Source organism: Chiloscyllium punctatum, chromosome 8 (assembly GCF_047496795.1).
Source record: "Chiloscyllium punctatum isolate Juve2018m chromosome 8, sChiPun1.3, whole genome shotgun sequence".
Lineage (NCBI taxonomy): Eukaryota > Metazoa > Chordata > Chondrichthyes > Orectolobiformes > Hemiscylliidae > Chiloscyllium > Chiloscyllium punctatum.
Genome location: NC_092746.1, coordinates 14708654 through 14733480, shown reverse-complemented (window position 1 = coordinate 14733480; position 24827 = coordinate 14708654). Strand labels below are relative to the sequence as shown.

At 40.5% G+C, this 24827-nt stretch overlaps 1 protein-coding gene across 1 annotated transcript in view; it reads right to left on the bottom strand.

The window, feature by feature from the left end:
- slc6a3 (solute carrier family 6 member 3) overlaps positions 1-22359 on the bottom strand; it is a 109636-nt gene extending 87277 nt beyond the window's left edge. Inside the window, exons 1-5 of the mRNA XM_072574938.1 lie at positions 22211-22359; positions 21066-21450; positions 18119-18250; positions 16019-16250; positions 1-139 (exon numbers count right to left, since the gene is read on the bottom strand). Of these exons, the coding sequence (XP_072431039.1) occupies positions 1-139; positions 16019-16250; positions 18119-18250; positions 21066-21360 (798 nt within the window). The 5' untranslated portion in view covers positions 21361-21450; positions 22211-22359. The remainder of the gene's footprint in view (positions 140-16018; positions 16251-18118; positions 18251-21065; positions 21451-22210) is intronic.
- Between the last annotated feature and the right edge of the window lie 2468 nt (positions 22360-24827).

The window sequence follows — 24827 nt, the reverse complement described above, 5'->3', positions numbered from 1 at the left end:
CTTGCCAGAAGTTCGAACTCCCTTCCACAGGCTGAAGTAAAGAATGACAATAACCACAAATAAGCAGCAGGTGAGCTGCCACCTGGGTTTGCCGATGTCATGGATCCCGGCACTTTCATGAAGGTGAAGAACACCGCGTCTGATAAGAAACAAAAACATACTTCAACAAGAATGGTTCTTCAATTTTCTGTTCAATAATGCAGTCCACACAAAATCACAGATTTACTTTGCCCTATAATTATAACATTATTACTACAGTACCAGTACAGCATTAATGAAGCAGGATATTCTACTGATGAACCAATATGGAAATTTAGCAGGCTATTTCTATGGTAACTGTTTAACCAAATAGCCTGAAGAACATATCAAAAACTTTTAAGCAGTGAGTTTCAGGAGTGATGGAGACATGGAGCTGTGCACAGCACAGACCAGGGTCATTTGGTCTATTGGTTCCATGTTGGCCCTCTGGAGTAATCTAGACAGCTCTATGCTGGCAGCCCTGCCGGTTTAGTTCTAACATGCCCATCAAACATTGAGTTTTATTTTAAATCATTCATCATTTGTGCTTCTGTTAATATGGTAGACAGCAAATTCTGTGTGTTTTCCTCCTCCCATCTTCTCTGTATTCCTTGCCCAAACATTTAATGTGCGTTCTCTGGGCCTTGTACCTTTCAATAATGAGTGAGAGATGTTTTTTTTGTTTATCTTATTTAAATTTTAAATAATCTTATAGGCTGCTAACAAATCTCCCTTCAATTTTCTTTACACAAAGAACAGTCCAGCTTCTCTTTGTTGATAAAATCCCTCCTTCCTGGAACTGTTCTGATAAATCTCCGAGATTTTCAAAAGCTTGCTAAAATGTAATTACCAGAAATGGATACAATAATTTGGTAATACCCGAGGTGAGGAGGGATTAAACTAATTTAGCAGGGTGTAGAAACTTGTAATAGTAAGTTGAAGAGAGAACTGGTGCAGTCAGACAGCACTTGTAAGAAAAGAATATGTATTAGGTGGAGTAGGTGGGAATTAAAACAAAATCCAAATTAAGCTCACTTTGCATTAATGTGCATGTGTGGAGTGGGGTAAACAAGGTTGTTGAGCTGCAGAGGGAGATAGTCATAGGGGATACAATTTGAGGTGAATATGGGTCTCTGCCTTAAAGAATGGTAGGACTGGGGATTGAATATTCCTGGATACAAGGTGCTTAGGAAATGGAACAATACAGCACAGGGTTCTCAGCCCATGATGTTGTGCTGAACGTGACGCCAAATTAAACTGATCCCTTCTGTCTGCCCTTGGTCTACGCACCTCAATTTCTTGCATATTCATGTGCTGATCTAAAAGTATCTTAAACACCCCGATCGTATCTGCCTCCACCATCACCACGGCAGTGTGTTCCAGACCCCGACCGCATCCTGTGTAAAAAACTTGTCCCTCACATCTCCTTTGTACTTTCCTCCTCTCACTTTAAATGTATGTGCCTCCCACCACTATAAATACCGGAGGAAGCATCACAGAAGCGCTTCACAGGAGGCTCCCAAGCACTGGGGATGTCACCTAGACAGGGGACGAAACGTCTGCAACACAAATTCCCAGCTCGGTGAACAGAACCACAACAATGAGCACCCGAGCTACAAATCTTCTCACAAACTTTGAATATGCTGATTGTCGCAAGTTAGGCCATGCTTTTCCAAATATGTGTAAATTCTGTCCAATAGCTTCCCAATCACAGATGTGAGACTCATCGGCCTATAGTTTCCTGGATTATCTCTATTTCCCTTCTTGAACAGAGGAGCAAACTGGGATCTCTTCAGTGACTGGCAAGGATACAAAGATCTTGGTCAATGCCCCAGCAATCTCCTCTCTTGCCTCTCTCAATAACCTGAGGTAGATACCATCAGGCCATGGAGACTTATTCACCTTTAATGCTCTTCAAGAGATCCAACTCCACTTCTTTCTTGATCTCAAAATGCCCGAGTATATTAGCATGCTCCACCAAATCTCACTATGCTCCATATCCTTCTCCTGGTGAATACTGACGCAAAGTACTGATTTAGGATCTCACCCTCATCCTCTGCCTTCAAGCACAAATCCCCCCTTTAGTCTGGAGTGGTCCTACCTGCTCCCTAGTTATCCTCTTGTTTTAATGTATTTATAGAATGCTTTGACCCAACTGGCCAAGAGAGCCCCTTCTTGCTCTCCTAATTCCCTGCTGGAGTACTTTCCTGCTTTTTGTATATTCCACATGGGCCCCTGTCTGATTTTAGCTTCCTAAACCTTACATAACCACTTCTTTTTCCCTTCTGACTAAATGCACAACCTCCCTCGTTATCTAAGGGTCTCTTACCTTGCCATCTTTGTCCTTCTTACTGGAACATGCTGATCCTGGACTCTCATCAGCAGGTCTTTAAACAATTCCCACATGTCAAATGTGGATTTGCCTGATAATAGCCCCTCCCAATTAACACTCCCTAGCTCCTGACATAATTTGCCCTCCTCCCGTTTAGCACTTTGCCAAGGATCCTGACTTAACTTTATTCATACAATTAAGACTATGCTCTTATTGAGAAGGATGTCTTGAAGTTCATTAACAACACTCTTTACACTGTTATCTCTTAGATTTATACATAGAGTCATAGATCAGAGAGATGTACAGCATGGAAACAGACACTTTGGCCCTACTCGTCCATGTTGACCAGATATCCCAACCCAACCTAATCCTACCTAACCACCCACGAATCCAGTACCCGGCCCATATCCCACCAAATCCTTCCTATTCATTTACCCATCCAAATGCCTCTTAAAATGTTGCAATTGTACTAGCCTCCAGCACTATTCTGGATTCAGTGTTTACTGACCGTTATAATTACATGACTGGCTGTTCATGCTACACTGACTCCATTGCACTGAGTGAGTGACTGAAAGCAAGGGCCTTTATCTCACAGCACCACATGTGTGATCCCATGTAACTGTCTTAAAGGTACACTTGAATTGAATTGACTTAGCTTTATTGTCACATTTATTTAAATAAGTATAGTGAAAATTTTACAAGTCACCATATCACTGAGCCATCTTGTGTACAAGGTACCTAAGTACAGATTCTTAAGCCGAAACTGTGTTGCTGGAAAAGCGCAGCAGGTCAGGCAGCATCCACGGAGCAGGAGAATCGCCGTTTCGGGCATAAGCCCTTCTTCCTGAAGAAGGGCTCATGCCCGAAACGTCGATTCTCCTGCTCCTTGGATGCTGCCTGACCTGCTGCGCTTTTCCAGCAACACATTTTCGGCTCTGATCTCCAATATCTGCAGTCCTCACTTTCTCCGACAGATTCTTAAGAACAAATTATTTAGGAAAAAACTAATAAAAATAAAGAAAAAAAAAGTCCAGCATTACAGATCATAGGAATAAATTAGAAAAGCAGAAATAAAACATTCAGAATAACAGTCTTTCCAAACCAGTCCACACCAGCACCTAGGAGAAACTGAGGACTGCAGATGCTGGAGACCAGAGTTGAAAAATGTGATGCTGGAAACACACAGCAGGCCAGGCAGCATCCGAGGAGCAGGAGAATCGACATTTCGGGCATATTCCTGAAGCCTCATTCCTGAAGAAGGGCTTATGCCCAAAACGTTGATTCTCCTGCTCCTCGGATGCTGCCTGGCCTGCTTTTTTTTTCAGCATCACATTTCACACCAGCACCTAGCCTCCAGTAACTGGAAGAGACCTCCACAGCCTGCACCAGACCTACCAACATAGGAATTGCCACACTTTGGTTGCCATCTTGCCCCACAACCAGGAGTCCCCAGCTCTGCTACAGCTGCTTCCTCACTGGAAACCAGAAGTCCCCACTCTGGGCCTAACGTGTCCACAACCAGGAGTCCCTGGCTCTACTGCTGCCTCAATGTCACCAGTAGTCCCTGCTCCAAACATAACACACTGCTGCCACTGCCACTGCCAGGAGACCCAGTGCAACGGGTCTCTGGCTCTGCTGCCAGGCCAGGTGCCACCACACCAAGAGTCCCATTTCAGCTGCTGATGTCACTTTGCCGGTTCTGCCATCTTGAAGAGTCCATTGCTGCCGGCACCACCGCCTCCCATCACTGGAGGAGCTTTGCTGCCGCTACTACCGGTCCCAAATGCCAAATCTCATAATGCTGAATACCAAGCCGCCACAGAAATGGAAAAAAATAATAATGGGGGGGGGGGGGGGGAAAGAGCAAAAGAAAAAGATCAGAAGCAAAAGGAAAGAAAAGGCATCCTGTCTGGTCTGGAAGCTATACAATAAGACAACGAAGTCTACAGCTATTTTCCTGATTGCTATTTGTGGGACCTTGCTATGCGCAAATTGGTCGTTTTTGACTACATTATTCTATTGATTACACATTACAGAAACCGAATTAGCTGGGATATGCTTTGGGACATCCAAGGATATAAATATTCTTTGGCTTTCTTGCATTATGCCCAGCTCATCCAGATCTCCACTGTTGGCATTCCATCTTATTCATCTGTTGTTTATGTTCACAATGCCTCTAAAATTCACACAATCCTTCACCTTTAATATCTTTGCTGTTGCATAAAATTCCTCATTAATTCTGCACCATTCTCCACCTTACATTCCTACTTGTACATTTAACTTGTCCAATGCTGGCCATCGTTTTCCTACACTATAGAACTTTCTCCAAAACTCTTAATTCATTTTACTCCGACTCACTTGGAAAGCCTTCTTGAGAAGAACACTTTTACCTACCTCCACCAATTTCCCTGCTATTGCAGTTCAAGTCTGGTCGCAAACAGAGAGTGATATTGCTATATTTAAATTACTTAAAAGGAGATGACTACAGTAAAACAAATTAAATACATGTTTAAATTTCAACAGTAACATCTGCTTGACTACTGGTTCTATTTCAAACTTTCATCATTATATTACAAGTTCAATAACAGTTTTGAAAACTTTTTGCTGCATTAATTTATATTTGGTTTTCCTAATGAATAGTTCTGGACGCACTCTTATTTGATAATGCATAATTTAGTCAACTAAGCAGAGATTAATTAATAAATATGATGCTGTAAATTCTCCTTTTAGAAAGGGGAATAATGAGTGAAATATTATAGTGAATTGATTAATCCCTATAGCTCAAATACAAGGGCTAGTCACGTAAAGTATTGCAGCTTACTTTAGGTAGCAGGGTGACCCATGCCTGATCATAAATGTTTTCAATACAGTGGTCAAACTAAAAGTCAGGAGATTAAAGCTGCTCTCAATGTTTTGAAATTTCTTGATATCCTATTATATTCATTGTAAAAAAAGACTTGCATCTCTACACGCTTTATTTTGCTTTGCTGGTCTGTCCTTTCCCTTGGTTGTTCAACTCAATAAAGTATGCATCTACTTTATTTTCATACAAACACTTTATCACACTCTGATACAGGTGGACCTTTATTGTGAATTTTCAGTATTTTGTATTTATTCCAGAATTTTACCTCCCGTAGTCTGATTGAGAAATGTATACAATAATGGCAATGTCTACTGACACCCGCAACTGGTGGGTGTGGCATGATGAGCCATGTCCCTTTCTTCCTGTGAATAGTCCATCACTATTCATCCTCTATGTCTTCCCACACTTCACCTCAAATTACCTCTGCTGCCTTCGTCAATATGTCTTGAGCTCTGGCCCTACAGATTTGTCATGCCCACCATGGTGCTCCAGAGTACAGTGGTGGTAATTGCTGATAAACCCTCTCTCACAGTATCCCATGTTCTCTCATGCACTATTGCCTCCAACTCTTTACAGGTTAAATCTCCTCCCTCCACCATCCTTGTCTCCTCTACATCCCAGGTAGGTGCCTCCAATCCCCAGCACTGAGCTCTCCCACACCCCTTAACACAACAGTGTCCTCTCGTAACCCCGCTTGACTCTATTGACCCCAATGACAGTGGTCCACCTAAAGAGTGCCTTTGATAGACAGCCCCAATTGTTCACTGACCAGCCCTATGGATGAAATAAAAACTGAAAGTTTGAGAGAAACTAAACAGGTCCAGCAGCAACTATGAAGAGAGAGAATCAGAGTTATGTTTTTAATCCAGTATGACTCTTCTTCCAAAGAGTCATTTGACTTATTGTACTAGAACCCCCTTAATGATAACACTCTTGCTTGACTGAAGACCTCTCTTTTTTTAGACTTTGAGGCATGACAATTTGGTTGTTGCAATGCAGTGTGTTTGGCACATAGGCTGCTGATGCATCCTTTAAGTGTGACATTGACATACCACAGTGCCATCCGACAACCACCCCTTGACTGAGCACCGCTGACAACCATAACAACCATGACTAAATAGCAAGACAGAAGTTTTGTAAGCATTTAAGATGCAGTTGAGAGGCAAAGTCCCAAAGATGTGGTAGACACGTAAGTAGACACAAAGTGAGTGAGTGCTAAGACAGCAATTGTGCAATCTTGAGATGAACTCTGGTCAGATCCATGAGATTGGTGCCTGTCCATGTGTGCAAAGTGTCTTAGAGCATTACAATGAAAGGTGCCGGTGTGCTCCAAAGTGCAGAACTGAAATACAGAACCATATTGAAAGTGGATAGGAGATATGCTATGATGATGCAGTGAAGCTAGTATGCTTTGGATGCCAAGGTCTGTAGACTGTGGAGTGTGCACACAGATCCTGTCCATGGAGAGTGCTCTAAGATGTTGGTGCTGGAGGTCTAAGATGGAGATTGCAAGGAACAAGTGGCAAGCTGGAGTCACCAGTTCCTGTTCTGACTTTCACATCAGAATTATCACCATCTAGTTTTTAACCAGCAGGTGGAAAAATGGGTAAATATATATTAATGAGGTGAGATTAACTAATAAGGTGATGTCAATGCAAGGTAAAAGGCCTCTTGCCACTCATTAATGAGAATCTTAACTCATTGTTGAACACATGCCGAGAAACTCCTCACTGGTCAACTCACATGACTTTCCCAACTTTCTTGCCAGAGCCAACATTATTCAGAGAGTGGGAAGATTGTGCCTATAATAGTCCAAGTGTGGCCTCATCAAAGCCCTGTGCAATTGTACTTCGTTATTTTTCTACAACAATCCAATTGCAATAAGGGCTTCCATGCCATCTGCCTTCTTTATTTCTTATTGTAGCTGCATACCAATTTTTTGCATTCATGTAACCTTCTGAATATCAATATTTACAAGTTACAGATCTTTTTAGAAATGCTTCTACTTTTCTATTCTTTTGACCAAATAACTACAAGTAACTTCCAAAAGATGTGCAGATCCAGTGAATTGGCCATGCTAAATTATCTATAGTTTTGGGTGCATTCGTCAAGGGTAAATGTAGGGAAATGAGTATTGGTGGTTTACTCCTTGGGGAGTCGGTGTGGACTTGTTGGGCTGAAGGGCCTGTTCCACACTGTAGGGATTCTAATCTAATCTACACAGTTCCCGTGTCATACTTTTTTTGACACCTTGTTGCCCATTCATTTAATCTAGCTATTTGTCTCCTCAATGCTTGCATTCCCCCCCTAGTTTTGTATCGTCAGCAATTTTAGATGCATTATTCTCTGTCTAGATATAGACCACAGATTGTCAATAGCTAAGGTCACTGCATTAATTCAACACTGCAGTAGTTACAGCTTTCCAAATGAAAAATGCCCCTTACTCTTTGTTTCCTTTTGTTAATCAATCATAGAATCCCTACAGTATGGAAACAGGCCCTTTGGCCCAACAAGTCCACACTGACCCTCTGAAGAGTAACCCACCCAGCCCCTTTCCCCTTTCCCTATACATTTACCCCTGACTAATGCACCCTATACATCCCTGAACACTATGGGAAATTTAGCAAGGCCAAGTCGCTTAACCTGCACATCTTTGGACTGCATCCTCTATCCATGCTAATATATTACCCAAAATCCATGATGCCTTATCTAGCAAAAATACTAAATGCCAAGGAAATCCAAGCATACAACCTCTAATGATTGCTGTTTATCCTCTTAGTTACATGCTCATTAAAAAATCCAATCAATTTTTCAAACATAATCTCACTTTGGTGAAACCACATTGACTTTGTCTGAGCATGTTACAATCTAAGTGCATTGTTAAGACTTAATAGCAAATCCCAGCCCTTTTCCGAAGACTGATTTCAGGCTTACTGACCTGGTATTGTTTGTTTTCTTCACTGTCTCCCTTTCTGAATAGCAGTATTACCTTGTCAATTTCCAAGCCACTGGGATTTTTCTAGAATCTATGACATGTTGGAAAATAATCAGGCGCATTCATTATCTCAGCAATTACATCATTTAGGATACAGGATATAGACCATAAAGTCCTTAGGATTGGTCAGATTTTTTTTAGATTACATTACAGTGTGGAAACAGGCCCTTCGGCCCAACATGTCCATACTGACCCGCCGAAGCGCAACTCACCCATGCCCCTACATTTACCCCTTACCTAACACTACGGGCAATTTAGCATGGCCAATTCACCTGACCTGCACATCTTTGGACTGTGGGAGCACCCGGAGGAAACCCATGCAGACACGGGGAGAATGTGCAAACTCCACACAGACAGTTGCCTGAGGCGGGAATTGAACCCGGGTCTCTGGCGCTGTGAGGCAGCAGTGCTAACCACTGTGCCACTGTGCTGCCCCCCATTTTAGTCCCATATGTTTCTCTGGAACTTCCTGTCTTCTGATACTAATTACATTAATTTTCTAATTCTTATTAGCTCTGGGTTACCCTTCACTTGTAGAATATGACTTGTTTTCTACTGTGAAGACAGGCACAAAATATTTGTTCAAAGTATTTGCTATTTCCTTCTTCTCCATGATGATACTTTTTATGTCCCTGCCTCTAAGGTTTGTTTCAATTGTTCTCTTTTTCATATAATTACAAATGCACTCACAATTTTGTTTGCATTACTGGCTAGTTAACTCTCCTATTCTATTTTTCCCTTTGCTTCAAATTTTGGTGGCCCCTCACTGGTTTCTGAAACACTTGAATCCTCAGACCTAGTACCATTCGTTACAACACTATTAGTTTCTTCATATAATCTAATACAGGCTTTAACTTCCTGAGTATGCCAAAAAGGGATCTTTCTTGCTAAATCATTATTTCCTAACAAGATCCAATTTGTTGAACATTTTACATTTAAAAAAACACTGCTTATTTATACCATTTCCTTATGTATATTGTTTTGCTTAAATTTAAGACTTTTATTTGTGATCAGGTTATGCCAATTTCAACATATTATAGATTATTAGATAATCGTATTATGATCACTATTTCCCATTAAATAATTAACTGTGAGGTCAGTCATTGACTTTCTCTCATTGCATAATATGAGTTAAAAAGCTTTAATCCAAGTTCTGTAATATATTTCTGTAGGAAACAGACACAAAAGCAATCTACAAACTCATCTCCTGGATTATGTTTGCCAATTTATCCAGAGCTTATGAAGGCAAAAGTAGTTTTGAATTATTATTTTTTACAAGCTCCAATGATTTCATGTTGAAATTCTCTATCTAACAGAATGACTACTGTTGGGGAGCTACAAAATACTTCTAGTGCTTTTCTCCTTTCACACTTTCATGCCATGTATGTGTTGCAGTCAAGTTGAGTTTTCCTCAGCAATTCCTAACTGTGTGTGAACTAAATGGCTAGCTAGGCATAACATAGATGGATTAAGAGTCAATTATTTTTGATCCTTGAAATGGACAGCCTTTAACCAAGAAGCAGAGGCAGAAAGGAAAATAATTAATCACTTTAAACTGTTTTGTAAATCTGTAATTCTTTGTAAAACGTTTGAAAAGAACTTCTGAAAGTTTTACCATCGACAGGGTCATCAACTGAAAGTTTTCAATAATAAAAAAAAGTCCATGTGACTAGTTAACCCTTTCCTCAAACACCACTGAGGAAAAAGTTAAAATACTGAGGTTTTGTACCAGAAAAACAAAGAGGCACTAAAGCAGCTAGAAAGGGTATGCAGTAAGCAAGTTAAGTTGGAGAACTAGATTTCTGAGCAGAGAAGCTTGTTTAATACAGTTGCTGCTGTTTCTTTCACATCTGAGTCATTGAACGGTTGAAACCACCATACCAGGTGAAGGTAAAGGCAATTCTAACAGGTCTACAGTACCAAGACTAATTGGGGATGGGAGTTGGGGAAGAACTTTGGCCATGCATCGTGTAGATGGAGCACACTAGTACTTCTGAGCATCAATGGTGGAGAGACTGATTGTTTGTGGATCTGGTGCTGAACAAGTGAGCTGCATTATCCAAACATGGAAGAATAAGGAGCCAGGTAGATCAATTAGCAATGCTTCTCAATAACTACTGAATGTGTTGCAAACCCGTATGTATTCTAGTCATGTTTCATGTTTAACCACTCGGAAGGCAGTATAGGAGGCCATCAAGTCGATGACTGTTCTCATCATCTTGGCAGATTGCAAATGATGTTTACTACCCTGCAAAACAATGCAATTAATATAACTTGCACTATTAGTTACTAAAGGCTGCAATTCCCAACATCTGTCTGCTGTTAAAAGCATCTGTAATGTTGTACTATTTCCCAACATGCTCACAAGAGTAAACATCAAACAAAACGTGTACACTGAGACTGTAAGGGGATATATTATTCCAGTTGATCAAGGAAATTAATTTTAAGCAGTACCTTAAAAAGGAGAAGAAAGAGGTAGATATGTTCTTGAAGAGAGTGTCAGAGCTTAGGGATTGTCATTACAAAAAAAATGGAGTGATAAATATTGGGAAGTACAAGGCCAGAATTCGGTGAAGCTGGAAATCTCTTCACAAGTAACAAATGCAAGCATGAAACATTAAAGGGTATGTTGTAATCTGAATGAATTATATTTATCTTTTGGCTAGAAAGAATCAGCAGATATGAGAAACAGTCCTGAAGATGTATTTGGCACCACATTTTCCTCTGGATTGTGATAAAATTAGCTCAGAAAGTGAAAGGAGACTAGGACATGGAGGATATATGCTATCAACATCAGACAAGATTAGCAGCCATAGAGTCAGAGATGTACAGCATGGAAACAGACCCTTCGGTCCAACTTGTCCATGCCGACCAGATATCCCAACCCAATCTAGTCCCACCTGCCAGCACCCGGCCCATATCCCTCCAAACCCTTCCTATTCATATACCCATACAAATGCATCTTAAATGTTGCAATTGTACCAGTCTCCACCTCTTCCTCTGGCAACTCATTCCATACACTTACCACCCACTGCGTGAAAAAGTTGCCCCTTAGGTCCCTTTTATATCTTTCCCCTCACACCCAAAGTCTATGCCCTCTAGTTCTGGACTCCCTGATCCCAGGGAAAAGACTTTGTCTATTTACCCTATCCATGCTCCTCAATTTTGTAAACCTCTAAGGTCACCCCTCAGCCTCTGACGCTCCAGGGAAAACAGCCCCAGCCTGTTCAGCCTCTCCCTATGTTTCAACTCTCATTCTTTGATCTTTTGTAGACTTGAATAACTTTCCTATATGTTCTGATTTACCACCAATCTTTACCACATTATATGGTTTTAATTTTAATTTGACACCATCTTTAACTTCCTTGGCTAACCATGGTTAGGTAATTCCCTTTCTTAGAATCCCATTTTCTTACTCAGATATATTTTTGCTGCAAGACATGAACTTTCTGTAAAATGTCTACCATTGTTCATCAACCATCTTTCTGCTGAACTCCTTTCCCACTCCAGCCAACTCTGCCGTCAAGCCAATGTAATTATCCTTATTTAAATTTAGCACAGCTGTTTCTAGTTTCTTACTCTCAAACTTAATGTTAAATTCTAACAGGTTACAGTCAGTATTTTTATGGGGATTTTTTACTCTGAGATCACTTACTAGACCTGCCTCATTACACATTACCAGATCCAAACTAGCTTGAGCCCTACTTGGATGCACAACATGCTGTTCTAGGAAATTATCCTGAATACATTCTATGATTTCTTCCTTCAGGCTGTCTCTGCCAATTTGATTTTCCAAATTTGCATGAAGGTTAAAGTTACCATTAAGTAATGCCCTCATTTTCTGCTGACTTCTCCTCTGTCTTACAGAACACCGAATATTACTGGACCTATACACTATTCGCACCAGTGTCTTTGTCCCCTTATTATTACTTGGATTTTCGCAAGGCATTTGGAAATGTTCCCCATGGTAGCCTCATTCAGAAAGTGAAGAAGCATGGGATGCAGGGAAATCTGGCTGTTTGGACCTCACAAGCCTCATTCCTGATGAAGGGCCTTTGTCTGAAATGTTGATTCTCCTGCTCCTCAGATGCTGCCTGACCTACTGTGCTTTTCCAGCACCACATTCTCGACTCTAGGATATAGAAATGGCTGGCCCATAGAAGACAGAGGGTGGTGGCTGATGGAAGGTATTCAGCCTGGAGTTCAGTGACGAGTGTTGTTCCACAGGGATTGGCTCTGGGACCTCTGCTCTTTGTGATTTTTATAAATGACTTGAATGAGGAAGTGCAAGGCTGGGTTAGTAAGTTTGCCAATTACACAAAGGTTGGTGGAGTTGTAGATAGTATGGAAGGCTGTTGTAGGTTGCAACAGGACATTGACAGGATGCAGAACTGGGCTGATAAATGGCAGATGGAGTGCAACGTGGAAAAGTGTGAAGTCTTTCATTTTAGAAGGATAAATTTGAATGAAGAATATAGGGTTAAAGGCAGGATTCTTGGCAGTGTGGAAGAACAGAGGGATCTTAGGGTCCATGTGCATAGATCCCTCAAAGTTGCCACCAAGTTGATAGGGTTGTTAAGGCATATGGCATGTTGGCTTTCATTAGCAGGGGGATTGAGTTTAAGAACTGCAAGGTTATGCTGCAGCTCTATAGAGCCCTGGTTAGACCACACTTGGAATATTGTGTTCAGTTCTGATCGCCTCATTATAGGAAGGATGTGGAAGCTATAGAGAGGGTGCAGAGGAGATTTACCAGGATACTGTCTGGACTGGAGGGCAGGTCTTATGAAGAAAGGTTGAGGGAGCTAGGCCCTTCCTCATTGGAGTAAAGAAGGATGACAGGTGACTTGATAGAGGTGTTGAGAGGCATAGCTACAGTGAATAGCCAGGGACATTTTTCCTAGGGTAGAAATATCTATCACAAAGGGGCATAATTTTACAGTAATTTTAGGGGAGATGTCAGAGGTAGGTGCTTTACACAAAGTGGTGGGTGTGTGGAATGCACTGCCAGCAATGATAGTAGAGTCAGATACATTAGGGACATTTAAGCAACTCTCGGATAGGCACATGGATGATATCCTTCATTAGACTATGTAGGTTAGTCTGATCCCAGAGAAGGATAAATGGCCAGGACAACATCGAGGGCCGAAGGGCCTGTACTGTGCTGTACTGTTTTATGTTCTATTACTTACCTCCGCCGAGATGGATTCTGTATCATGCAATCCAAGAACATTACTTACTAATGTACCAATTCCATTTCATATTGACAAAGCCAAAGTATTGCCACTGGTTAACAGTGAGGGGGAGTTAGTTTGGACAGTCAAGCAATGGCAAACAATTTTCCCTAAATTTTTCTTCTTGTTCTCTACTTCTCCACCCAATTGACGCTATGGAGGGAAAGTCTTTCCCCATAAATGAAAGATCAAACTTAAGTTTTAGTGAGGAGTTAATCAGTTCTCTGTCATGGTGAATGGTGTCACATGACACCTGAAGCTAATGAAGCTGAATTATTACTTTGGAAACTGCTTAATGCCAATCTATTAGAAACTCTCTACATTCTATTATACAACTGGAAAAATTACACCAATCACAACTCTTGATTTTTCCACTGGTAAGTAACAGGGACTGGACCTTACTGGAAAAACGAGTACTAACATGCAACATCAATCAGCAGCTTAACAGATATGCCATGAGTTGTGACTTTCCAGAATCTGTTGCTTAATTTACACTTTGTTTGTTTCATACAGCCAACAAATCAGATCTAAGTTTGGTAGTCTTGTCATATTCAGTCATAAATGGTGGTAGATAATTAACCAAACAACTGGAAGAGATGGAAGCTCCACAAATACCCCAGCCTCAAGGATGGGGAGTGCAGCATTTCATTTCAAAAGACAAGGCTGAGACATTGCATCCACCTTCAGCCAAAAGTGCCAAGTGAGTGATTCATTGCAGTTTCATCAGAGGTCCATCACAACACAGATGCAGGTCTTCAATCAATTCAATTCACTCTTCATTATATCAAGATGTTGCTGTCATTTGTTGACGCCTGCACAGGGTAGTGTTGTTTCTGAAACCATTCAAGCGACAGTGTGGAAGATTTGTGCTTCATAACTAGCTGCTCCTTCAGCCAAGCTGTTCTAATAGGACTACAACACTGATATTTACCTTCCCATATGAATAATTATGCGATACATCCTTTCCATTAAAAACAGAATAATTCCAACATTGGTCAATTGCCAACCCTTCTCGATCAACAGTAAAATGACGGAAGTGCTCTCAAGTGCACTTGCTTAGCTATAACCTACTCACTGGTGGTTAGGTTGACTTTTATCAGGGCCATTCAGCTGCTGACCTTAATACACCAGTAATAGGCAAAACATAGGTGGGGTGAAAATGACTGCCTTTGGCATCAAGGCAGTATTTGGCATGAAGGAACCCCAGCAAAATTGTCATCAATTTTCTTTAATTATTTTGTTAAGCATTTTGACAGAGTTACAATTAAGCCAAATTTTTTCCTTTTAGTTTTATTTTGTTTGTATTTTAACTGTAGTGTAAAAATAAAGTGTGTTTGCTTAAATTCGAGTAGTTTGACCAATCGAACTGTACCTGGAACACAATGCCTTACTCTTACCTTGAAAATTAGAAAATGTTAGGGTCTAGGCTACCTTAATATATTTTGAGGGGGTTTGATCTGGTCCATAACAACGTACAATAAGAACTTTTAAAGTTTTCAAGTATCTGAATAAAATAATGAAAATAGTTTGATGGGCAAGTTAGAATCATTGATTTGTTTTCATATCTGAACATTCATTACCAAACTTGTCCTTGAATAAAATTCCAAAGTGGACGAATCTGTAACCTTATTAATGCCAAGTGTAAGGGGAGGCAAAAATCCCCATCAGATACCCTGGATTACATGAGATTGTGGGATTCACATTTGAACTGAGAGTCTCTGAGCTCGCTGGGCTGAGACAGACTGGGCAGTATGCAAGCCTGGGGCAGCTGGCTGGAACAGGGGTTTAGCTTGTAGAGCTAAATGAAGACCCCCACAAAAATGCCTCCACTAAAAGACAATGAACACCAGCTTGCAGAGCAACCAACATTCTGGAGCCTACAAAATTACAAAACCATTCAACTTTTAATCATTTGCTCAAACACAGAGATACTGAACATTTCACACCACTGTGCTACATGCAATCCTGTTTGTCTTTTATTGTGAAGGCCTACACTACCAGGAAAACTATAACCTGCATTCATCCAAAAGAAATACTGGACATTCAAAACTATCGGAAACACGTTCATTTTTAATCGGAGAACTATTCCCACCTCATCCAGCCCCAAGAGGAAGAACAACAGCTCAGTAATCAAATTCAGTTTTGGCAGGAGATAAGGGGAAACAACAATTGTTATAACTGGGGATTTTAAACCCACAGTACCAAGTTGGGTCTGCAAGGGTTAACTGGGGTGCTAGTTAGCTGTCAGATAAATCTCACTTTGCTTGATCCATAACTTTGGGGGTTTTTGAAATATCCATTTTCTTTTTCAGTTATTGCACATATTTTCAATTTTGCTTGTTTTAACAAAATCAGCTTCCTCTGTCTCTGAAGCATCTGCCTCCTCTGTGTTTCACCATGTCTCAACTGACTACACAAGCCGAGTGTCAGAACAGGGAGCTGCTGCACAATAACCCAAGCAGCACGTCCAACACAACCAACATCACAACAAAGGAGAAGTTACCTTCAGGTAATGGTAATGGTATAAAAGACAGCACCTAATACCAGGAACAAGGTCAATACACTCTTCTACTTACTCATAGTATTCAGCAGCAGGATTGGATTTGTACTCATAATACTTTGTGGATGTATTTTGCTGTATAAAGTTGTTGAAGTCAGAACAATTGGGGCTATTCCAACTATTGTTGCAATGGATCCAAGGTAGTTCCACGGTAAAAGACGCATATAGATAATAGAGTGCCCAGGCGATGATTACATTGTAATAGAAACCAACATACACTGCAATCAGGATAACTGTGAAGCCAACACCTAAGATAAACAACAGAGAATCAATGTTCGATATTGTTATCTTAAAAGTAGAATCAAGAATCTTTCCAAGAAAAATAAAATTATGATAATACTGTTCATTGTACTGTAGATAAAGGGGACTCCAAAAGTTGATAACATGGAACAGAGTGGATTACAAGGCTGTAAACGAATCGAGGATATCAAACCTCACAAATTTTGCAAGTATTCCATAAGTAGTAACTGATGGCTGAGTTAGATTGATGTCATGAAATCACACCAGCATATATTTAAAACTATCTATGCTGTCAATTTTACGATGATTTTATTCCACTTGAAGTCTGTGCATTGCCAGTAGCAACTAATTACTGTACTGCAGATAATGACTGCTAGTATTCTTCATGAATAATGATTTAGACCAGAGAATTAACAAACAGAAAAGCATTGCTGCAAGCTTATCAGAAAAAGATATGATTACTAAAAATATAATTAGCCACTATTATATGTGTGATCACATATCAATAAACTTGTGTTACTTCAGTTGATATTGCTTCACAGATGTACTGATAGGGCATGCATGAGCAAATGATTTGTATTGTGGCTGTTATAAGACACATCAGTCACATCATTTCTATTACTACAAGAATATTACTCAAATTGCATAACATCTCAGAAAAGCCTTTCCTTTGGCAATAGTGATTTTTTTTTCAATTTGTCATATTTTTCTATGCTGAGTCAATATTACAGAAGAAAATTTGAAGATAAAACTGGCTGTGGTAAATGTTTTTTATTAGCATTTAAGTCTAAAGATAAAATGTTTTCCATGTAGCATTTAAGTCTAAAGATACAAACTATCTAGTCTAAAGTATGGGATTTCTTAACAGAATGTCGGTCCTTGATGTCTAACTTATATTTAGATATAATTATATACACAGACAATGGAAAATAATTTACAAATAAAATTAAAATGATTTTTAAAAATATTGTAAGTAAACTATATTGGACCAGCACCAGAGTTACAATGAGGCATTTTGAGTTCGATTTCAATGCTTTCTGATAAACTTCATCACATGGATATTTATATATGATATTCATCGCAACAGACCCACAAAAATCCTAAAGCAAAAGGTTGGTGATATTTTTAGAGATACGCTGTCTCACTTGTTAACTGAAAGTCCTGAAAAAAAAATCTGCATTTTATTTTAAACATTAAAGCTTAAAAAACGTGAATGGCTGTAACACGAATGAGGGCAATATTAACAATGTATGAGCTTCAGCATTGAAAGTTCTCAGGTTATCTATCGCCTGCTGAAATTGAAATGAGCATCAAGAAATATTCTGCTTTAATTGTATAGGCCTGAAACTTTTGCAATAGGTCTTTAGTGTAAGAACTGGATCGGTAATAATAGCACAGCAAAAACGGAACACTATAATTTTTTTTGCATTCTTCACCCTTTTCATGGTAAGCTATGTTGCCAGTAAACCAAGCAACATTGCTCATCTGATCAGAGTAGGGAAAGGCTGCTTCCTGGGAGAAGCCATGGATTTTCTTAATGGCAGTCACACCTGCATTTTCTGACACGTGCAGTAAGAAGTGGGGGACAAAAACAGGAACTGCTCATATATGGTGATATGCTGTATATCACCTTTCCCAATTACACATCAGTTCTGAAGAAGGGTCACTTGATCCGAAACATTAACTCTGGTTTCTCTCCACAGACACTGCCAGGCTTGTCCAGTTTCTCCATACTTTCTGCTTTAGTTTCAGACTTTTTCCACATTCCACAGTTCTTTATTTTTTGTTTAAGAAGTGATCAGGAGTGGAAATCCTAACTGATATGAACTCTATTCATTTTAGAGGCCTGATTAATGAATGCATAACAGCCGCTTACCTTTAAATATGGGGCAGATCTTCCAAACTCCTGCAGCCCCTTCCCTGTTGAACTGTCCCAGTGCCAATTCCATGTAAAATAGTGGCATTCCAGCAATGAACATAAAGAACAGGTAAGGAACAAGAAATGCCCCTGCAGAAAACCAAAACAGTTTTTAGCATTCAGTATGAGCAAGAACACTTGAGTTGTAGATGTACACTTAGATTGCCCTTGGAATCTCACCCTCGATTAGGAACTGCATCGCAAACAGAGAGCAGCTACAGAGAACAAGAAGAGTGTTGCAACGTTGAATAGAGTAATTGTAAATTGGGAGGCAGGAAGTTAGAAGTTGGTGTTGGTAAAATTGTAAAATTATAAAAATGGGGAAAGCATTTCATTGTCCCTTTAAAAGATTTTTTTTTCGGCACTTAGAGATTTAAAATGAATATCTGTGAGCAGCTTGAAAGTTTGCACGTATATAGAGAGCCTGAACTGAAACATACAGTTAGTAGGCCAAGCAGTAGTTTTTCCCAATAAATTTGAATTTAGCCAATCAATTTGAATTAGGCCCTTCGAAAACAAAAACCTATTAAATTTAAATCTAATGGTTTGACAACATAGGATTAATCCAATTATTAGAAATTGATAGGTCAAAGGTATAAAAGAAGGAGGCAGTTGGACAGAGACCCCAGAGCTAACAACCCTCAGCTCTCAAGAGAGAAACACTGACTCTCACAGCTTGATCTATGTCTTAGAGAAAACACTGTCTAAATAACAACAGTACCAACGGCGGAGAAGGCATTCTTGACAGAAGAATCAACGGAGGAGGCACAGAACATTCTAAAAGACAGGTAACCTGGCTATAATTTTGAAAGACTAAATTCTATTTTTATTAAATGAGTGGGACTTTATTTATTGGAACAGCATACCATTAGAATCTTGTTTTATTCATGACTTGGAAGAACTGGTGTTGGACTGGGGTAGACATAGTTAAAAATCACAACACCGGCTTATAGTCCAATGATTTATTTGGAGGCTCTGGCTTTTGAAGCACTGCTTCTTCATCAGGTGGTTGTGAAGTGGTATCATAAGACACAGAATTTATAGCAAAAAAAATTACAGTCTCATGCAGCTGAAATATTCTATTAAACAAACCTAGGTTAAGTCTTTCATCTTTTAGAATTGGTTTGCTAGTTTCAGTTCTTTAATATGCAAATCTCAGAACTTCTTTTAAGTCACATTCTCAAGATAATGTGAGGTTTTATAACAAAAGGTGCTATCTCAGCTCAGACAATGCATTAAATGTGTGAGGTTAGAGTCTGTCTGTATCCCAATCTTGAGTCAGACTGGTTCTATTTTGAAAGTGGAATTTACAAAATATTACATGGATTGACTGTCTGTATGTTGTGTATTTTTGAGTAAAATAGAATGTATCTACAAATATTAATTCACCCCATGAACTTATTTTTATGTGTGTTTGTGCAGGAGAGACTCTGTGTGTTTGTGTGAGTGAGTGCTTGCATGTGTGCAAGTTTTGTAAAGTATGTGTGTGAATGTGTTGGGGTATAAGCCTGTGAGAAGGTGCGTGCGTGGGTGAGAGTGTGGGGGGTGTATGTGTGCGTGTATGAGAGAGCTTGTGTATGAGAGAGGGTCTGTGTGAGCGAATGTAGGAGTGTGTGTGTGTGCGCGCGCGCGAGAGAGAGAGAGCGCGTAGTGCAGTGGGGTCACCAGTAGTGTGACATAAACCCAAAGTCCTGATTGAGGCCATCCCCATGGGTACCAGACTTTGCTATCAGTCTCGACTCTGACTCTGCATTGTGTTCCGAAGTCCGCCTTGGAGGATGGGCACCTGGAGGTCCGAGGCTGAATTTCCGTGACTGCTGAAGTGTTCCCTGACTGGGAGAGAACACTCCAGCCTGGTGATAGTTACGTGTTGTTCATTCATCCGTTGTTGTAGCATTTGCTTAGTGGGGCATTCTTGCCTGCAGTGTATGAGATAGACGTAGGCCGAGTCACATGATTACCTGCTGCGTAGATGGTGGATGGTCTCCCCTTGTGGTGACAAGGTGAAAGACTTAATTTAGATTTGTTCAATACAGGTATATCATTTCAGCTGCATTACACTGCTCTTTTAGTATAAATTCTGTGTCTTATGATCCCGCTCCATCACCATCTGAAGGTGCAGTACTCTGAAAGCTAGTGCTTCCAAATAAACCTGCAGGACTATAACCTGGTGTTGTGATTTTTAACATTGCTTTATTGAGGAGTAGTTAATTGTTAGAAAGGTTTTACTCAGTTTGTTAATAGTTTAGTTAATTTGTTGACTATTAGGAGTTAGATAAATAAATTGTTACTTGTTGATTTTAAAGTGAGTGACAGGGATTTATTTTATTTAACCACTAGAAGTTGCCGAAAAAGAGGTTAGACCGCTTTTCACACCCTTTTCACGGATTATCGGGTGATGCACTCCTCTTTGAGTGTTTGGTTTTAGTTCGGGGAAGGGGGGGGGGGGGTCAATCTCCACTTTATAACAATAGTTTGCTTCTTTTCACCATATTCATTCACTAACTTGAGCTGCACAAAAAAGGCTTTGCCATTATTTCTTCTGTCTATGAGTTACATGTTTGCAATTAATAATTTAATCTATGAACTGAGTGCATCGGGGAACGCGCAGACCAAGCGGGAAACGAATGTGCGGCGTGCGCTTTTTTTTACATAACTTAACCGCTGGGGATGAGAGAGCAAAACTAACAAATGATCTTTATCACTGCAATCCACTCAACGTGGAGTCAAGACACACACAGTTTGGCAGATTGCTAACACGGCTGATGCATGTTTGCTGAGGGGAATTAGGAAAGAATAGGATACCATTCCCACTCCCCTCTTTCCCCCCCACCACCACCCCCTCAACCCGACAGAGAAAGGGAAATGCAGCAAGAGTCACTGATGCTGAACTGGGCGCTCCTACCTCCGCCGTTGCGATAACAAAGATAAGGGAACCTCCAGACATTGGCCAGGTCCACGGCAAAACCAACAACCGAGAGCAAGAAATCGATCTTCTTGGCCCAGGTCTCCCTGTTCGCGGGCTCGCCCTCCCCTTCTCCAGGAAGTTGGGAAGAGCTGAGCAGAGCGGAATTGGTGAACTGAACGCCGTTCTGTTCCTTGACTAGAATCAGCTCCACTTTCTTCGCCTCCATCCTGTTGAACTCTTGGACTGGAGCCACCACTGAAGACATCAAGCTGGGGAGTTTGCCTTTGATCATGGGAAGCGGTGCGCTGTTCAAACCCGCCAAGCCTCCCTCCCCTCCTCACGAACACGACTCGGCTCGGCTCGGCTGGTCCTCTGAGCGGCCCTGGTAACAGCAAAAATGTCCCAGTGTCACTGAGTCAACCCTCAAGAACAGGAGAACACTCAGTCACTACAAAATAAACCTCTCCAGTCGATAAAACAACAAAAAAAAATCCAACAGATCAACCAATAACGAATAAGATGAGCCCTAGACATGAGATAGTGACCATGAAGTGTATTGGTATGACATTCGATTATTCGTTCTGTCGTCTCTAAACGATAGACAAAGATCAGTTCGTTTCCGGATCTGCGTTGATGCCACGGTGAATCTAGATTGCATTTCTGTATTTCAGATTAACTCAATTATCGAAAGGGTGAGCAGTTTTATTCGCTAAACCTGTTGCCTTCCATCTGTTTTGGAGCAAGGTTGTGGCATCAAATGTCGTAATAATTATACCTCAAAAATAAAGTTATTTCCAACCAGTGCTGACTTCAGCGGGTTTGTTTATTTTTACAGTATCCAGAATCTTGCCACTTACAGACGACAGAGAATGGCAAGCTCACTATTATTACACACGATAAAAATGTTTACCACATGAAATAAATACCTTCTTACCCCACAGGCAGTTTTGTTTTTTTTAAATCGATACAGCCATATGTTATTCCAGTGTTTGCTGTTTTTTTTAAAAAAAGTTAAATAATCAAGGTAAAACTCCTGGTCACTGTATTACGCCAATACTTTTAGTTGGCTGGCCACTTTTTCCTTTCTGAATCTAACTACGGGAAATATAGAACTACTTTAAAAAAAATACCATCAGCGTTACCTGTTCAGCAATACAAGACTGGTCACACCTACTGCAATCTCTGTTTGATCTTCGATGAACACACGAGAGTTGTCAGAAAGCTGGAAGGAGGGATTCCCCTTCTGGGCTGGAGACAGGCAGTGAGCGGGCCACAGCCACACTGAGGGTAATGAGAAAGGCGGACGACGGCTCCCAAATCTCCCGGCGCTGCTTTCAGATTCGCAGGGTCGCCCTGAAGAGCCACAAATGATGCCGTCGGAGAGCGAGAGCCCGATTTGAATGGTCTGTTGATCGGGAGGGGCTGGACTCTCAATCAGACACTCAAGAATCGGAAGAAATCCAGCGCTATTGATGGTTTCCGCAGCACAGCGTTTGACCCAAGTCCATTCCTTCCTTTACTGAGAATGTATAGTCGAGCATCTCCTGGTCATGCGACGGGGCTGACAGGTAGGAAGTCAAACGCTTGTGTTCTCCGTTATTTGTCTCTTCCTATTGGCTTTGTAAATGAGAGGTATTACTTAATCTCATTTAAACTTGCAACCCAGGATTGAAATATAGCTTTAAAAATCTCAAAATGCTGCGGGCATTGGAAGTCAGTAAGGGAAGGAATAACTCAGAACAATTCACTGTGGAGAAGAAAAAAATAAGCCTACACATCTCAAAAACATCTGGAATTTATGAAAGGAGATATCGTTTATAGTAATATTTTTTCATATTTTCAACCTTAATTTTCAACTTTTTTTAAATCAATGGCCAATACACATTTTAACGATACTTTTCTCCATTTAGAATCCCAATTTGGAGTACGTTTCAGGAAAAAAAGTTATATCATGGATAATAAGTCATGAGTCTCTTTTGAAGTTTTAACATGTTTAAGCCTTTCAATGCATCGAAAAGTAGGCGCGGGAAATACGCACCAAAGTTGTCTATCCTTTTTGTTTTAAATCTGGTTAATTTTAAAAACGGAAACAGTTTTGTTGTTTTTGACAGTTCAGTAAACACCAACCTCAAACGCACTTATAATATCGCTTGAAGCAAAAGGATCTTGTCGCTCATTTTCGCTCATATTAATTAATAGCCATTAATTAGTATGTACATTCTGTCTCAGTGCGACCGTGCACTCTGTCGAATGATATTAACTACAGTATCTGAATATACACCTTCCATGAGCTCTGATGTGCAGGTGCCGGTGTTGGACTGGGTTGGGCAAGGTCAAAAATCAAACACCAGGTTATAATCCAACAAATCTGTTTGAAAACACTAGCTTTCGGAGTGTTGCTCCTTCATCAGGCGCAAAACTGCCTATTTGGGTCAGGTGGTTCACAACAAACTACAAATACAAAGTCACCTTAAATTACACCTAACGGCGAGGATATTTGAACATTGTAACGTGAATAACGTTATTTTATATATATATATATATATATATAAAATCCGCCTTAACTGGTATCCCTTAGAATTCCGTGTTGTGAGGTTGGCAATATCTAAACGGTCTAAACCCTCGACAATCTGCGATTTTCATAATCACATTTTATGAAGGTTTTGCGTAGAGGATACTTTTTTTGTGGTTAAACTATTCTTCATATTCCAGAAATCAGACAGACTTTAGCGGTTTGTGTAAGAATCATTGGCAAAATAATGACTCGCGCAGTCAGCAAAGGCTGTGGCAAGACGGGAACAGCAAGGCATCAAAATCTCTCTCTTCTCCCCCCCGACCCCCTTCCCGAAACAGGCCTGACAAGTGGCTACTTCAGTCTTTCAGATGTATCTTGCTTTATACGCGCCCCTATATTGTGAGCATGCTTGAACTTTGATGGAAGCTTGAAGAGTAACTTCTGAGAGTTCCGTTTCTCATCCGGACGGATTGAAGGTTATTGTGTCGTGCCTTTGGTAATGTATTAACCGATACTAACATCCGCTGCTGGAAAAGTAGTTAGGGTGGAGACACATTATTGAGTTTTTGGATGCGTGGTCTCAGACCAACTATCCCTTGCATTATGCATATAATGGGTACAATTTACTATCTACCCTAATCCGTGTGGTCAAGGCATGTGTGTAAAACATCTTTTTAAAAATAAGTCACAGAGATGCACAGCACCGAAACAGATCCTTCGGTCCAACTCGTCCATGCCAACCAGATATCCCAACCTTATCTCGTCCCACCTGCCAACACCCGGCCCATATCCCTCCAAACCCTTCCTATTCGTAAACCCATCCAGATGCCTTTTAACTGTTGCAGTTGTACTAGCCTCCACCACTTCCTCTGGCAGCTCACTCCACACATGCACCTGCCAAAGAAGCAAGTATTATGGAGCAAATTAAATGGGGGGGGGGGGGGGGGGGGGGAAATAAACAGACTTAAGAAAAAAATTCCAGGAATGCAGGCATGAGCAGATGAAGACACAAATATCAACAGTCGGGGAATATGCACGACCACCAGAATTGGAGGAGCATTGATACTTGGGTGCTCAATGTGGTAATAGATGTGAGGGGTGATTAATGCCAAGTAAGAGTTATAGAATCCCTATCCAAATGAAAAGAGCCATTCAGCTCTCCATGGGTTCATTTATTAAGAAATGCATGCTCGCGTTTTGTAGCGTTCAGTGCTTCTTAAATAATTCCAGAGAATATTCTTCAT